The sequence below is a fragment of the Cottoperca gobio genome, chromosome 8 (assembly GCF_900634415.1).
Source record: "Cottoperca gobio chromosome 8, fCotGob3.1, whole genome shotgun sequence".
Lineage (NCBI taxonomy): Eukaryota > Metazoa > Chordata > Actinopteri > Perciformes > Bovichtidae > Cottoperca > Cottoperca gobio.
Genome location: NC_041362.1, coordinates 15,639,949 through 15,657,967, shown reverse-complemented (window position 1 = coordinate 15,657,967; position 18,019 = coordinate 15,639,949). Strand labels below are relative to the sequence as shown.

The 18,019-nt window shown below is 39.4% G+C and overlaps 2 protein-coding genes and 1 long non-coding RNA gene across 3 annotated transcripts; 1 reads left to right on the top strand and 2 right to left on the bottom strand.

Moving 5' to 3' along the window:
* Positions 1-75: 75 nt before the first annotated feature.
* On the bottom strand, positions 76-2,620 carry mpst (mercaptopyruvate sulfurtransferase). Its single transcript, XM_029438530.1, has 2 exons — positions 1,996-2,620; positions 76-835 (listed from the first exon to the last, which is right to left on the bottom strand). Exons 1-2 carry the CDS (start codon positions 2,582-2,584, stop codon positions 537-539), a joined length of 888 nt encoding a protein of 295 aa, XP_029294390.1. The 5' UTR covers positions 2,585-2,620; the 3' UTR covers positions 76-536.
* Positions 2,621-2,745: 125 nt separating this feature from the next.
* Positions 2,746-6,451, bottom strand: LOC115012749 (thiosulfate sulfurtransferase-like). Its single transcript, XM_029438531.1, has 2 exons — positions 5,012-6,451; positions 2,746-3,458 (listed from the first exon to the last, which is right to left on the bottom strand). Exons 1-2 carry the CDS (start codon positions 5,598-5,600, stop codon positions 3,163-3,165), a joined length of 885 nt encoding a protein of 294 aa, XP_029294391.1. The 5' UTR covers positions 5,601-6,451; the 3' UTR covers positions 2,746-3,162.
* On the top strand, positions 6,389-10,084 carry LOC115012761 (uncharacterized). The gene is made up of 3 exons (XR_003832723.1): positions 6,389-6,441; positions 6,561-6,636; positions 6,713-10,084. It is a non-coding gene; the product is annotated as an uncharacterized LOC115012761 (long non-coding RNA).
* Positions 10,085-18,019: the final 7,935 nt, after the last annotated feature.

The window sequence follows — 18,019 nt, the reverse complement described above, 5'->3', positions numbered from 1 at the left end:
TTACTGATTAAAGGAGTTTTTCCTCCATGTTATGAGCTAGAAATCTTTTAAAGGGTAAAAAGAGATGACACTGTATCCATATATAACAAAACCATTTATTTTCACATGTTGTAAAATAACTCATCTCTATACTTCACATTATGTCCTCCTATCATGAAAGTGCACTTATTCCAAGAAAAAGATCCCACATCTTAATACAATCTAGAGTCCCATAGCTACCATATGTTGAGACATAAAAGTGACTAACAAAACCATCATGTTATTTAAGGCCATTCTATAAATATACATGTAAATATGCAAATTAGGAAAGTTGAATAATTTGCATGAGTAGAAGAGATTTTAATTACATGTTTTTGACAGCTGCTGACTTGCAACTGTTAAATTAGTTATTAAGCGTGCATACATCATTTTACTTTCTCCTAGGATTAGTAGAAAGTACAATATGAGGCTAGTTTTCTAGTCTTTATCTAGAACTCTTGTTGGCAGCAAACATTCTGCTTTCCCTTGTAAAACTAAGATCACAGCCTTGCTTGTAGTCATACCTTCTTTCCCTCTCCCTCTGAGATAATGTGCTCTAGAGATGCCCTCTTAAACCATTCAGACCAGGAGCCGTCATAAACACACACCCCAGGGTGCCCGAGCAGGTGAGCGGCCAGGACAACATGACACGCTGTGACACCGGACCCACAGGTAGCCCAGAGCGGCTGCTCCAGGTCCACCCCTGCCTGGCTGAACAGTTTGGACAGGCCTTCAGTCCCAAGCGCCTTTCCAGAGGCGTCTAGGAAAGAAGTGAACGGCATGTTGATTGTACCAGGGAAATGGCCCGGCAGCGTGTCTGTGAGGGTGAGACAGAAGAGTGAGAAACATTGTGAAAATCTGGGGCAATAATGAAATGACTAAAAAAAAAAAAAAAAAGATATATTTTTACTCAAGGTTTACTTACTAGATTTCTTCTCAAGCTTTCAACCACATCTAATGGCAATCATCAACAGATGCTTAGTTGTCATGGAGATGGTTCAGTTGGTATCCATGACAGTTAAACCATCTCTATGATAATTGAGCAAACTCTGCTGATGAAGACCATGAGGTGTGGCTGAAAAATAATTCTAGTAAGTTGTCCTTGAGTAAAGATTTTATTTTTGTCAAACTAGTAGTTCTCAGTGGGTGAATTTAACTAAATGCATTGACTCAAGTACTGCACTTCTTATATTACTTATGTATACTTAAATACATTTTGGAAGCCAGTATTATACTTTTTACTCCACAACATTTATTTGATCATGTTAGGGAGACTACTGGTTACTTTGCAGATTCAGATAAATACAACTAAATATAAATATAACATTATGATATATTATTATGTTTTAAGTTACCCGGAAGTATATAAAGTAGTTGAAATGAGCTCCAGCTTTAACAACTACAACATTAAAGTGATGAACACATTAATGCATCAATATTTATAACCCAGAGATATAATATATATTATTCTGAAAAGGGCCATTCTGCATGCCATATTTTGATGCTAATACTTATGCACTTTTACTTAAGCTTGCCAATTCAGGATTTCTACTTGCTACAGAGTATCTTTAAACTCTTTACACTTTTACTTAAGTAAAATATCTGCATCATTCTTCTATTACTACAAGCTTGACTTTGTGTTTGATAACTGCACAGCAACACATTAAAAAAACTATGCATTTGAAATGACACTTCATTAATACATTTTTATATGAGCAGTTATTTTAATTCATCACAAGACCATAACATGTCAACAATAATGACACATTATATTCATTACACACATAAGAAAACCATCATGTAGTGTAGGCTATACTAAACCACATTTGTACCCGGAAGTTGCTTAATTCATTGCTAAAACGGTATGATTTTCATGCAACTTTCTAAACTGTGCACTTATAGCATATCTTTAAGCTATGGACCTTTTAGGCAAGGACATTTCAAACTTTTGCTCACTGGTTTAAACATCCTACTCACCGTCTCTGGGCTCCGGCTCAGTCCCCCTGAACCTTCCTGCTGACCTGGCATCCACAACCTGGACCTGCTTGGTGCTGATGTTCTCCAGAATGTCTTCATAGCTCTTCACCCACGACTGATTCACAGTCGCCTTGAACTCTCTACACTCCGGCTTGGAGTAGTCAGATGTCACCGGATAGCCCTCAGCCAGCCAGTTCCTGAAGCCCCCGTCCAGCACCGACACCGAACTGTGTCCGAACAGCCGGAACATCCACCACAGCCGCGGGGCGCCGAACGACCCAAAGTCGCTGGTGTCATACACAACTACGTGCGTGTCGTTCCCGATGCCCAGATCTCCTACATACTGGGAGAAGTGGCTGGAAGTTGGCAGCATATGATCCAACGCAGAGGTCTTGTCACAGCAGTCGTCTATGTCAAAGAACGAGGATCCCGGGATGTGCTTCTGCGCAAATTCGGCCCGCGGGTTCCGCTTCGTTTTCGGTAGGTACCATGAAGCATCGAGCAAGCGAAGTTTGGGCCCGACGAGATTGTTTTTGACAGCGTCTACCAGCCACTGACAGGACACCAGAGCACGGGTCTGTGCCGCCATGACGATCCGCTGAGATTATACAAGCTCCGAGCGCTAGAGGGACATGGACTGTGCTTTATAAAGGAAAACACGGGAAAGATGTACGCGTTGAACTTTTGATATCCAAAATGTACAACACAGTAGCTTTTTTTTTGTACAACCAAATAAAAATGATGCACACATTCTTACACTTGATTTTATTGACATGGAAAAAATATAGATTCATTTTAAATCACATATCAAAACTCATTGGAACAAATGTAATTACTTGCATATGTCCTTTTTCTAAGGCAGTTCATAACTGTGAAGTAGAGGCTATGACATACAAACTGGAATTCAGTTTTCCAAGTGCACTTCCCCCAAAGCACCAGCAGGCTGTACCATGTGGATACATTTCTTTAAAAGTCCAGAGGGCAGGCGCTATAGTAGGAGGTTTCACATTCCAATATAGACATAGATATATATATAGATCCTCTAACAAGCACACACAGCATAGATTTAAGATTTTATAGTTTCTGCTGATTTCTGGAGGTTTAAATATTTGTGATTACAGTTGATCAGTATCATAAAAGTGTTAATTCAAACGGCTGATTTGTCAATTAAAGCTTTCTTTTAACCTCGGAGACGACATGCTCAGACGGAGCCTTGCTGAACCACTCATACCAGGATCCATCATACACAGTCGCCCCAGGGGCGCCACACAGGTGGGCAGCCAGCACCATGTGACAGGCGGTCACACCGGAGCCACACGATCCACAGATTGGCTTATTCAGGTCCACCTTCGACTCCTCAAAGAATTTCTTCAGCTTCTCTTTGGACAGCATCATGCCATCATCATCGAGAAACTCCAGGAAAGGCATGCATTTGGAGCCAGGGATGTGACCCGGTTTGACACCTGTGGGACAATGACATAGTGGTTTACCTCTTTGGACAATAAAGTATACACATGTTAAAAAGGCCCTTGTTTTTGTTACTTCATGTGCAACCTTTCTGTGGGATATTTTGTTTTTTGGCGTGCACTCTTCTCGCCGTAAAAACATGTCACCTATTTCCGTGCACCAATCATGATTTAGCAACATTTGAATCAGAATCTGATGACAGTTGTGTGGCAGTTTGCATCTGTTGAGAGACGACTGTCAATTAAATCTTATCAAACCAAACCCACACAGGCCTGATAAGGCAAACACATGTTTCACTGTTGAACTCTCAAAAAATAACTAACATAATTTGTCTGTCTATTTAGTGATAACTATGGGATTTTGAAGAAAATCACTTGAAACCAAGTTTTCAGGGGCTTTAAATTAAGTCTGGTTTATAAGTAACATCACAATAGAGTGCTAGAAATCAAAATCGACATTTGATTTCGATTTGAAAAACATTACTTTGAACAAAATAAATTCTAACAACACAATTACACATGGATTCACAATGGTTGCATATGTTATGTCTGTGGAACAGTGAAGCCGATCGGTCCTCATGAGTATAATTTGATGTTTTGTTGCACTATTGTTTGAATAAATAACTTGATATTATAACCCAAAGATTCCTGGTCCATCTCTTTTACAGAAAAAACAAAACAAAACATCAAATTATACTCATGAGGGTACTGTTCCACAGACCACAGAAATGCAGTTAGCTGTCTCCCAGTTTCACAAAAAGGCCCCGAATGACCATTCACATACAGTATATACACACTAGCAATATATGAGTATCCCTTCTTCTTATTGGTTGCTGTAGATGGTGGCCTTTGTTGGTGCGGTGGGCGTGATCATGCCTCTTGGCACAGTTTCAAATTTGGTGTCCTGATTTTGTACCTGTTTACATTTATTGGGAACTTACACTACATTAAGTATACATATTTGAATTTACACTTACACTACATTAAGTATACATGCTTGAACGTACACTACATTATGTAAACATGCTGAACAGTAAATCTCTGATTCGTGTCTGAGCCTGACACGGAACTCTCAAGGCCATGGGTTACTGCCGTTCAACACAACACCTACTATGATAGCGGAATGGGCATCTTTTCTTAGGCATACCTTATCTGGTTATAGTCTAGACAAAGCTAGCTCCCTGCACCCTGTGTGCCACAGATCAAATCACTTTGTGTGAGTACTCTTTTAAATCATGGACATGCATATAATTCTGATCAAAAGTATAAGAATATAACATCATACATAGTAATGCGTATGGTACTTTAATCAAGGTATAAAAGTACACGGATATAGTAATGTGTATAGTACATAAATCAAAGTATAAAAGTGCAGTGTACATCTAAGATTGAGCAAGTGATACTTATATATAAGTTTGATGATAAATTCATGATTTCCACACATAACAAAACACAAGACCCACAAATACATTCCCATAAGTTCACAAAAAGTCTTAAAAATAAAGAATACTTGAGTGCAAATAGTACACATCAAAGTACACGTAGCCTACCCTCTCTTGGTTCTGGTGCTTTCCCGCAAAACCTTTCATGGGGCCTGACATCCACCACCTGGAACTGCTGTGTTGCAATGTTGTCAGTGATGTCCTCAAAAGACCTGACCCAGGAGCGGTTCATGGTGGCGGTGAAGGTGGCTGCTTCAGGCCTAGTGTACGTGCCTGTTGCTGTGTAACCCTTCTTGAGCCAGTCCCTAAACCCCCCGTTCAGCACGGACACTTGAGGGTGGCCGAACAACCTGAACATCCACCAGACCCTGGTGCAGGAAAAAGCTCCAAAGTCACTGGCATCGTAAACAACTACATGGCTATCATTTCCTATGCCCAGATTCCCTACGTAGTCGGCGAAAAACTGCTCGCTGGGGAGCATATGATCGTATTTTGAGTCCCTATCCGAGCACTCGTCGATGTCAAAAAAAGACGCTCCCGGGACGTGAGATTGTGCGAATTCCTTCTTGGCGTCTCGTTTCATCATCGGTAGGTACCAGGACGTGTCCAGGATCCGCAGACGCGGTCCGACAAGATTGCTCTTGACCAAGTTTGCGAGCCATTTAGCAGTAACAAGTGTTGGAGCTTGCAACCCCATGTCTTCAACTAAGGTTATGTAATTTAGCAGTCAAATTGCAAACAACTTTAGGGCGCATACCGCCATCTACGGTGCAAGAGTGTGTAACATCATGTCAATTTACTATTTAACCCATGGATGTCACATCCATGATTTAACCTAGTTGGAATTCTTCTCACAAACTGTGTGTCACTTAAGAAAGTAAATAGTGCTTGGCTGGTATTTGTCATTTAGCTGTTCTCTTTCTGTTTTATACATGGTGCAATGTAATATGGACTGTTCCACATTTTAACTCCACAGTTCTCACACTTTTCCCTGTTCCTTTCCACCATACTAGAGTAGCTCATGGTGGTTTTGTATGCACTTCTATGTCCAGAGCTAAACTCTTCAGGAATGTACTAATTGAAGGTCTGGGAACTTTATTTGGTTGGTGACATATTTCACAGACAGGGTGAAATTGCCAAAATGCGGACGAATATATTGCCAAAGCGGTATCTCCGAGACCGTTTGACCTAGGAGGTTGCTTGACTACTCAAAATGTGCGCAATGGACAGATTATGGGGGGTCAGTAATACATTTTGATTGCCCATTTTGAATAGTTTTTAAGATATTTACAAAAATCTGTATTTGGCATATTATTCGTGCACTACAATTGTAGGAAAATTGTTGCTGTTACTATAGTTACATGTATTGATTCCCCTGAACAGTCTAGCAGTAGTTGCTAGATGTGAATTCTTCATTGTTGCTTCAGGATGGGGTAGAACATTTAATTTCAATTTCAATTTCAATTTCAGCTGATAGTGTGACGTGTTGATGTGTTGTCCAATGTGTCCTTAGATTCTTGTTTACAGACGAAAACATGGTAAGTCTTTGAATAGTCATATCTTAGACACATTTCTATTATTGGATATTCTATCCTGCACATTTAATTAGATATCAACCATGTTGAAACATTTATCATGCAAAAACATCTTTTTACAGGAAACCTTGGTGTTCTCGAGTGCTTATGATGGGACCACATGTGTAATATGTAACACTGCATCAGGAAAGTTAATTGGTAAATAAATTTCACCATTAGGTCCGTTTGAACAAAAACAGTATCAGTATGAACGACAGTATCCTTCCTTTTTCAGGAACTGACTGATGGTCGTGCTAAAATCCAGATGGCAGCAGAACAACTGAATGATAAGGACGTTATCTCAAGGATCAACATGTGCACCAACACATTTAAGTATCATCAAAACCCGAAAGCCTGTTATTCCTCCTACATTCTGAAGTCGAAGAGATCGGAAAAAACTAATAGTGAGCCAGAACCACCTGTGGATATGGAAGAGGGAGAAACAGGTGATAGTTATAAGGCTCCAAAAAGGCGGAAGAAGAGTATGTCTAGCGGCATGGGCACAGAACGGAAGTGTGTACCGGGTATTGTATCGCATCTCGGAGTCTGACAGAGCAGCATTGTTTGTAGATGCTTTAAACTTTAATAACCATGAAGTTAAGACTAGATGTGTTTTTCTGGATACAGCTGGTGATGTGTTTGCTGCAGATGTCTTGTATCATGCGAACTGCTTGCGACAGTACTTGCTAAAATATAGAAGACAAGTCGATGCATTGTTTGAAAATATCGAGCGATCAAACCAGGCAGCCACAATTGACTTAAATTGCAAACGTGTGTTTGATAGTTTCAATTTTAAAAATAGCAGCTACAGTGTTACCCACATTCGTGATCTAGTCAATGATAACTTGGACATAGATAACCACATCGATAACAGACGTACAAAAGTCCTTCTGCTCAAGTACTTCAGGGACACGATCTGCTTCACTTATCCTGATGATAGACGAGTATCGCAGATGGTTTATTCGAGCTCTCTCTTACAGGGTAACATTTTAGTACAGTACGTACATAGTGCAATTTAGTCCTGTTTGATGCAAGTCTAGTTATGATCATTTCCTCCCTTCTCTCCCTTTCTTTATAGTTCTTCGTTATGACTGACTGTTGTGGTACCTGCTTCCTTTTCTGCCATATTTACATTCCTTTCTTCTTAATCACTGCTTTTCCTCCTCCTTTTCCAAGTGGAACTGGTCGTGTTATTTCCTTTTGCAATGCACTTTTTGCTAGTTTATCAGCACACTCGTTCCCTTTTACCCTCTCATGTGCCTTCACCCAGCAGAACTGTACATCCACACCACCTCTGTGAAGTCTTAGCAAACTATGGTTAAACTCAATAAGTAGATCTTCTCCGAGGGTTGTTGTTTACTGTAGGCTTTCAAAATTGAGTCTGTGCATACCAGGACCTTATCAGGTCTGACCTCATTGTAACCCAGTTATAGCTGCCAGCATTTCTGCTCTATATACAGAAAACTGGTTTGACGCTCTTTTGGAGATACACATTTAAATACAGCCCAACTCCCACACACTCTTGTTTGTACCATCTGTGTAGATTTTGAGATAATTGTAATAACTCTTCCTCAGGTTCATATTTGTTTTGATTCCCACTTCATTAATTTGCCATTCCCTTTTCTACAATACTCACGTATACAGTATATTTGCTTCTGGGAAGAGCTGTGAACTCTAAGTTCTCCTTTCCATATGTCCTTGTTTTTTCTTCCCTCGTCGACCCAAACCCACGCCTCTTGAACTTGGAATATTCCCAACAATCGTGTAGCTTTTTGTTTGTAACGTGTTCTTCCTCTCTTCCTTTTAACCTGACCCAGTACGGAAGTGTGAGTTTCTCACTTCTTAACTCCAGCGGTGTCTCTCCTGCTTCTATTAGTACTGCATTAATAGCGGTGGACTTAATAGCTCCAATACATAAACGTGATGCTTTAAATTGTAGTCTATCCACTTTTTGCAGGGATGTTTTTGCCGCCGCTCTATATATTATACACCCATAGTCTATTGTTGACCTAATAATTGCCCTATGAATGTCAGTTAATGCCTGTTTGTCTGCCCCCCAGTCGCATCCAGCCACAGCTCGTAATAGATTAATAAATCTTTAGTTTTTTTAACATGTATTTTCCATGTATATTTATATATATATATATATAAACATATAACCAGGTATTTGAATTCATACATCTTGTTCATCGGCTGAATTTTGTATCTGTGCTTTTGACCATAACACGACAGCTTAATTGGTCATTTTGTTTTCACGATCATTTCAAAACCCCGCCAAATCATCCCAAATTTCATCTTCCTAGCCAAACACTATCAGAAGTTGCCCAATAGCGTGGAAAGCAGCCCAATCTGGCAACACAGCCGTCACTTGGTCGAGCCAGCCATGATCTAGTCGCTAGAAGTTTGTTGCGCGTTTCTTTGTGCTATAGTGGTAGTTACAGCAGCCAAAAGTATAAGAAACGCCCTTTTACCCAATATTCTTTTCAAATTTCATTAAAACTAAGTAAGAAATTACTTATATTATGGCTAAAAAGAAGGTATTATACTGCAAGTAAAATAAAAAAACATCACTAATTACAATTCAGCTAGGTATACATTTCTAACTCAGTCATAACTTCTGATTTTCTTTAACTGTAATACAACCCGTCCTTTCATAAGTTAGCAAACATTTCCAATCCACTCATATTAATGGTGTCCCTGACTATAACCATGTGTTTGTAAAGGCACAATCTGAATAAATGTCAAAGCTCAAAGTCAGAGATTACAAAAACATTACGTTTTACTATTAATAGTAAGTGTGCTGCTGCACGTACCACCCACTGTCTGCCTCAAGGAACCAATTAATTAAAATGTAGCAGCATGCATCATGTGAGAGCAGTGCTCATTGAATAAATGTTTTTGGGTTGTCCGTCCGTCCCATGTTATGTTAACGCGATATCTCAGGAACGCCTTGATGGAACTTCTTTAAATTTGAATGAATTTCAATTTGAAAAAGGTTAAAGGTCAAGGTCACTGTTACCTCACAAAACAGAATACATACGCTCATTATGACAACTTCACACAATTGTCTAATGGGATAAAATTATGAAGAAATTACATGTTGGACAGACATGGATGTAAACTGCAATGTTACTGGGTGCATACAACAGCGAGGCGGTAATTATTGTTAAAATCGTACGTTATACGTTATATGTAGCCTATAGCCAAATTCATACTTTCAGAAAAGGCAGTCTCACCCAAATTATATTTTGATATCTAGCTATAACGATAAACAGTACCATTTTCTTGCATTTGTACTTCACACAAGTACTTCATTTATTTGATAGGTATTTTAAAGATTAGATTTTCATCCCCAGAACATAATAACCTTATAAACTATGTTGCTCTGTTGCAGATTAAACTATCTGACAGTACATACAGTATTTAGATATAGCTCCTCTTTCACCAGCTGAAACAGTAAAATGTTGCCTATGTCCTACAAACTGATATTTTGTCAGTGTTATTGGCCTTGGTATATGATAGAGGTTGCATTTCTATTGTGAAATGTGCCATATATATATTTTTAATATTGATGTATTCGTAATAAATCACGATCATAACAGCATAAAAATAACTTCCGCTAACAACAATCGATCGCTGCGCCAGGAGCATCCACTTCGGCAATGTTCGGGCGATGACGTCACAAGTACAGTCGCCGCCAGTGTTCGTCTTCGTCAAGGATAATCGTGAAGCGATGTGTTGTATGGGGATGTGTGGCCTTCTCCAAATCTAGCTTTCTATGGCCAAAAGATGATAAAATGTCGCGTTTATGGACAAGACAAGTGCGTCGATGAAACTGATGATTTGTGGGCAGCACTTTGAGAGATCGTGTTTCGAACAAACTATGCTCGCCAAAGGAAATGAGATTCAAAAAGAATTTAAAACTGAACGCAGAAGCTGTGCCTACAATACTGCTGAGACCCCAGCCAGCACAAGCCAGCACGCCGACTCAAACACGTCCACCGGTGCAGAGTCCTCCACCAAAGAGACGACGAAATGCATTCGCCAAAGGGGAGAGAGCGAAGGTAAGCCGTGCTACTTGTTTAATGTATTTATTGTCACAAGCATAAAGCCATAATCGGTCTAGGCCTACTGTATGTAACGAGTTTACACCAGGCCCTAGCCAATATCGGTGTGTTATTGTTTGTAGTATTAATAACTTTAGCTAATTACACTTCATTAGCTTAATTAAGTATAGATTCAATGTTTATAACAGGCTTCCCCATTTTATTCTGTAGTTTGAGTAAAAGCGTGAGTCTATTTAACTTTTAACTATCACCCTATTATTACAGAGGTATTGAAACATTGGTGAATGAAGCCACAGACAGAACTGAGGATACCTGTATGATCAGCGACATCCACACTGGGGAGGAAGCTGTGTGTACACCAGTAAGTATACAGACTGTACGTCATCTGTACATTACAGTTGTAGTACCAGTAGACCTGCACATGACGTGTTAAACATACAATCACCACATGCATGTACATCATTCATATATTTGTTTAATTTGATATCATTGCTCTCTCAATCACTTCAACCACATCTTTTATTATGAATGTTATTAGATATTTTCTTTACGCAGACATGTATAAACATGCAATACAACTTCAAGCTGGTTTGAAGGATTTATTAGTAAAGTTGTGTTTTGTGCATTTCAGACATGTCAGAAAGAAATTGCTGTGCAGACGGATCCCCCTCCACGGACACACCACAAGTCCATGCAGGCGCTACGTGTCAGGTCAGCTAGACTGCAAGTTCCAATCCATGTTGGTTGTTCCAAAGGTCAGCATCATAATATATATATATATATATATATATATATATATATATATATATATATATATATATATATACACACACACATACATATATATATATATATAATGCTTAATTATAAAACATCTTTTTTGCAGAGTGTGTTACTGAACTCTTGATCGAGACTCAATGCTCAAGACTCAATGTTGATGAGGAACCTTTCGAAGTCACAGATCCACTCAGCAGTCGGTGGAAGAACCTAAACAAGAGGGGATGCTGTTGTGCTGTATAGAAGCAGATTCAATCACTGAACTGACATTGTGTTTTGTTATTGACTCTAATAAAGTGCTGATACTTGAACGACGTGTAGTTGTCAGATGGAAACGTAGTACAGATCTTTTGAATGGCACATGATGGCCTTCTGTGGTTCTTACCAAGTATTCCCCAGCACAATCTCATCCAGCTGGCGGTATGCCACATAGTGATACATTCTGTAACATACAAGATAATACATGTCAACGGTCATCACTTCAACCTTATTTATCTATTTATTCTGTGACTGTGCCAGAGTGACCATTCGACTTCCCATAAATACATCAACGTTTCTGAGCTCTACACATTTGTGCACACAAGTAACTTCCTCATTATGTGGCTGATCACCTGCTTGTTGTCTGTCCCTCTTCGAATACCTTTGGTAGGCTGTCTGCAACACCCAAACATCCAGACACTTTGATTTGAATTCTGGGTGATCTGTTATGCAGGTTATGTTTGCACCATGTCCCTCATATTCATTGAGTTCCTCCATGACATCCTTTTCTTGGCAGCAGCTCTTCAATTGCTTCCATAATTGTACAGTTTTCACATGTACACCTAAATGTACAAAAGAAGAATGGTAAGATAACATTCATAACAATTCAAGGAAACCAAGCTATCGACTCGATATAGGATAGCTTGCGATCTATTTACGATCGAGGATAATGTTACGTTTTATTATGATGTATTTACTATTTATTGAGAAGTTCTATGAACTATAGTCAAATGTATATACCTGTCTGTGTTCTGTTGCCGCACAGGATCTCCGCCAAATCCAGGATCACCGTCACTATCATCCGCATGTTCCAGTCTGTGTCTCCATCCACGACACCGGCATCTTCTTCAATTAACTCCTCTTCTTGAAGGTGCAACGAGTCTATTGACGACTCACTGTCACTCGATTCTGTGGAAATAGCCGAGCCAGAGTCCGATATCGCCACGTCTGCCGTGCTGCCGTGCTGTCTGTGTATTCAACTGGTGGACTGTGTTCTACTTGTGACGTCAGAACACGGCGTCGGATGTTTCCGGTAGCTGGCAATGTAAACATCGGTGGTCGACATACTAAATCATGATTTATTAAATACTGCGATCATTGTGTCATAAATAACATATCATTTTACAACACAAATAGCATTTACTATCATCAGTAGAAACACATGTTTATCATTTCGTAGGCCCTTTAATGCATCAGTAATGATAATAATAATAATAATAATAATAATAATAATAATAATAATAATAATAATAATAATAATAATAATAATAATAATAATAATAATACAATAATAAAACTCGGAAAGTGGTTGTTTTATTTTTGATACTCCCAACGCTGGTTTGGGCTATTTGGCAATTTATTATATTTGTTTATACATTTCTGTGGCTACCCCATTATGGTGGAAATGAATGGGAAGTCTTACGTGATTCTTAATTGCAAATAGGATAATAGGGTGAAATATATGTCTGCCTTGTGAAAATGATTTAAATTATATTTAACTAGAGGATATTTGCGGTTTTACTTTTATCACTCTGGATTTTTGTATTGATATTTTTTGTCTTTTTTCCCCTGTCCTTTTGTCACTGGGTCTCAAACTGCTCCTCATATCAGTATGTGAATCTTTGTACAATGAGTTGCATTTCAGGAAGTGATTTGGTGATTTAACCAACAATGGTCTATGGTCGAGGACACTGATTCACCTGATAACCTGTTTTTCTACATCAGATACATAAGACATGAGCAAGGGGAAGTATAGACGATGATGAGAATATGCTGAAATGATTTTCCCCGAGATTACAAAACAGTGTGCATTTTCTTTTGCATCATATATACCCTAACAGCTGTAATCAGCTTCCTCTGTCGATCGAATGTATCAAAGTAAGTTCTGTATGTTTTAGTATGGCATGTCTTCACCCTTGAAACATATATAGACTATCACATTGCAGCCTTAGTTGGATCTCCAATCACATTTTTGTTCATGCAGCTCTACTAGCTGTGACTTTGCAGTTTTCCCAAACTCTGGAACAATTTACCTGCTGAGATTAGCTTCAATCTTTCACTTATATCTCCTTTTAAAACGTTCTTGTTTAAACTATTTTATCTCTGTGTAAGTGTTATTTCACTCCTATAAGTGTGCTATATAAATAAAGTTGAAGATTTTACCATGACAACACTCCCTGGTATTATGTCTAAATGTTGCCTTAAACATGATGATTGTGAGAAGTTAGAATGTGCAACAGACATGCAATGGTGTATAAAACAGAGAGAGAGAGAGAGAGGGGGAGAGAGAGAGAGAGAGAGAGAGAGAGAGAGAGAGAGAGAGAGAAAGGGAGAGCGAGAGAGAGCGAGAGAGAGAGAGAGCGAGAGAAAGGGAGAGAGAGAGACAGAGAGACAGACAGAGAGAGCGAGAGAGAGAGCGAGAGACAGTGAGAGACAGATAGACAGATAGACAGAGACAGAGAGACAGAGACAGAGAGAGAGAGAGAGAGAGAGAGAGAGAGACAGAGAGAGAGAGAGAGAGACAGAGAGAGAGAGAGAGGGAGAGGCAATACATTGAATTGCTTAATTGGAGTCACTGCATCTATATTATCAGCAAACCCTTGATTTTGTAGTCAGACCCGGTTTTCCTCCCACTGTTCTTCCATCAGACCAACTGGCCAGACCTTTGAGACATTTCCACACAGAGGTAAGATGATTTTCTCTCTGAAATAAATGTGAATAACATGTGAATAATATAGAAAAGAGAAGATAGATTTATAATGATGTACTCACATGTGAAGTATGATAAATCAGAAATTTTAGAAGGTCTTGTTGTTTTTGTACTGTAGGTGTAAAAAGTACAAAATAAAAGTAGTTTTCTGTGACTTTGGTTGCTTTTTGGAAGCTTTGGGGGTCTTGAGAATAGTTGAATAAAATGGAAGTATAAATATGTCCCCAAACACAAAAGGTCATGATCACAATTTACACATAATATTGTTGTCTTTATAATTATACACAGTTCTTTAATTGTCTTTTTTTTTTTTTTTTACAAGAAAAGTGCATTTTCTTTCATTAAGATTGATATTAAAAAGAAGACCCAGTAACTATTGTTAATCCACAGACCTCACTGCGAACAGATTTCATCGGTACTATGTCTTTGGCAGAAAGTTTTTTCACAAATGTAAACTGTTGACAACCATTTCTGTGGCTTATCCCAAGTAATTGGGACGTTGTTCCTTGAAAGAAATGTTGCAAAAATTCAATTTACTCTATTTAATGTATTGCAATGACATAAATCTCAGAGACGGATATCTTAGCATGATCTGCGAGGCCTGATATCACTGGGGTTAAATGAGATAATCTGTTCATACAATTTGGGTAAACTGGTCCTTTAAGTAAGAAAGATCACATTTCTTGAATAATGTTTTGTGCTTTTTTCATTTTGCCTGGTTTGAAAAAATATATAATTTTATTGTCCATAAAATCTGATAATTTGAATCTTATGGAATATAAGCCAAATGTCCTGTAGTGTTACATTGAACAAATATATATTATGTCATACATCGTAGTAATTGTACTGGTAGGACTGCTTGTATTCAGTAAATGAACAATTGGAATCACAAGACCAGTATCCTTGCAGAACCTGAATCCATCCTCAGATAGAAAACTGACAGCCAGCATTGTGTGGAGGACTTGAACTGGTGAGACAAATCAGGACAAATCTAATTTCCCAACAGTCATACAGCAAGGGACGCATTCCCTTGACAACTAGCAACACAACATGCTTTAGTTTTATACAGAGGCGTGCTGAAAAGGGTGTAACTGATTTCACGTGAGAGCAGATGGGATTAGTTATCAGTCATTACTCCTGTGACCTGTGTTAGACTCAGCTGTCCCTTACCAAGATTCAGATAATTGAATTATTGGTTCCTCTAATGGGAGAAAGGTTGGACATCATGTGATTGTGGGTGTATTTAGACGTAGGCTACTATATTTCAGTAAACCCATGAGGCTGTAGGCACAGTGATGCTTCGAGCTAAATGCTAATGTCTGCATGCTAACATGCTCACAATGACAATGCTAACATGCAGCAGATAAGCAATTCACCATCTTAGTTAGGCCTACTATAACTACATTAGCACGTTAGCATGCTTTTTTACATTACAGGTAATTTAGCAGACGCTCTTATCCAGAGCGACTTACAGTGAACTAACTACAGGGACAGTCTCCCTGGAGCAACTTGGGGTTAAGTACCTTGCTCAGGGGCTCAATGGTGACAGCCCTGGTATTGAACACACAACCATCTGGAGTTGTATTTGGTAGCAGTACCAAAGGCCATCCCCACCCATGATACTACCATTTGCTAATTACCACTAAACACAAAGCACTGTTGAGGCTGATGGAAATGCCATTAGTTTTGCAGGTATTTGATCACATTTAATTATTGGACAAATACTAATTTTGACCTAAAGATGGCGCTACATGAAAAGTTAACGGATGACCAATCGGTTGTTAAAACTCATTCTGGGGGAGCAGGAATGTCTGTGCCAAATTTCATGGCAATATCCTAATATTTAACATTTCACAAAAGAAGGGAACCTCAAAAATAATTATTCACTCGCTCTAATATACTGCTTCTATTCTTTGTACAGACATTTTGTTTCTGCTTGTATTCAAGTGCCATTTCTTTGTAAAGGCTAAATACATTTGTTTGCTGAGATTGTAGGCTATACAAGTAAAACAGCTGTTATGCTATATACTTTACATGCAGGTGCATGATTGTCTTTTTCTGTGTTCTCCATATGCTTCTAATTCTGTTGCAACTACAATGCAATAACCAATCAAAGAACAAGTACCTGGCATCGCCATTCATTCTTTCTCTCTTTTTCTCCTTCTCTGTCAAGCTTCCTCTATATTAACAGGATGACCCTCCTCAACTACCCTGTTCCACAGTTGGATGTTACCTTGAAGGAAGTGAGCCGTGTCCTACAGCTCACTTTAAGTCCTGACCTTTACCCAGAGTTCAAAAATACGCTGGAACAGCAGAGGGAGCTCCTTCAAGAGGCCCAGCAAAGAATTGCAACTAAAGCTACAGGCCAAGAGAACTGGGTGACGGAGCAGTTCAAGAGAGGTCTGCTGTCTTGTGATGACCCCCTGCCCACCTCCACTGCCCTCCCTGTTGTTCTTCTTCCTTCCAAAGCAAATACATGTACCCAGCTGGGGAGGGCAGCTGCTCTGCTCTGGGCAGCAGCAAAGCTGTACAGTGAGCCTATGTTACTGGAGGGCAATGTGCCGATGGAGAGCACACAGCAGTCTGAGGTATTCGCAGCTAGCCGGATTCCTGGCAAGAGTCAAGATGAGATTAAGGTGAGATTACTGGTAGAGCACAACCGGTAAAATGTATCAAAGCAAAATTAAAAGTTAGGGCTTTTTAATTACCAATATGAGAGGTCTGCTCTATTTCTAATCTGTAGCTTTGTTATCTCCAGGTCTACCCAGATAGCCTCCATGCCATCATCACCTGTGCTGGAGGAGTGTTCCCTGTTGACATACTGGAGCGTCCCTGCACTGGTGGTCCAGTTTCTGCTCGACCGTTTATTGACATCTACAACCAACTGGCTCAGTTGATGGATCAGCCCAGAGCAAGAAAACAGAATGATCCCTCTGCCATTTGCAGCCTCTCGGCTCTGGAGCGCAAAGTCTGGGCTGCCACCAGGGAAGAGATCCTTGGGCAAGGAGGTGACGCAGCAGCATCACTGAGGCTGATGGAGAGTGCTGTGCTGACACTCTGTCTGGAAGACTGCAACGCACCCTCTGAACTGGCTGATACTCTCAATGCAGTGAGGCTGGGAGGAGGAAGAGGCAGTCTATATTTGAGATATTATGACAAGGTATTGGATATATTCTGGATTTTCAACCAAACTGAGATCAGATTCTTCACTTCTTTCACACACACTCTCTCATACTGTTGTATTCAATAATTATAATCGTATTGCTGCCTTTTCTGAATTTAAGAAATAAGTATTGCAACTTGGTTCAAGGTGCATTTTAACATCCATACCATATACATTTCCTTCCTTTTGAAATTGCAGTTACTTTTGCAAACATTTTAAAGTAAAGAAATATATAAATTCAACGATTGAGCATATGCTATTAGTGCTATCAGGGGTGGTCAGAGGTTACAGTTGTCACTGATTTTCAATGGCCTAATGAAATAGACCAATCTTTGTTTTTCTATTTTTTGACAGGTGGTGAACCTGGTGGTGTTCAAGGACAGCACAGCTGGGATGGTGTTTGAGCACTGTGCTGTAGATGGGATGGTGGCTGGGCTTGTGACTGAGCATGTGTACAATCTGTCTGAGACTGCTGACTTAAACCTTGTCCATACTGATGTAGTAAATGTAAATGAGTCTGTCGCAGTAAACAATGTTAATTCTGTTCATCAAACTCCCCTAACATTC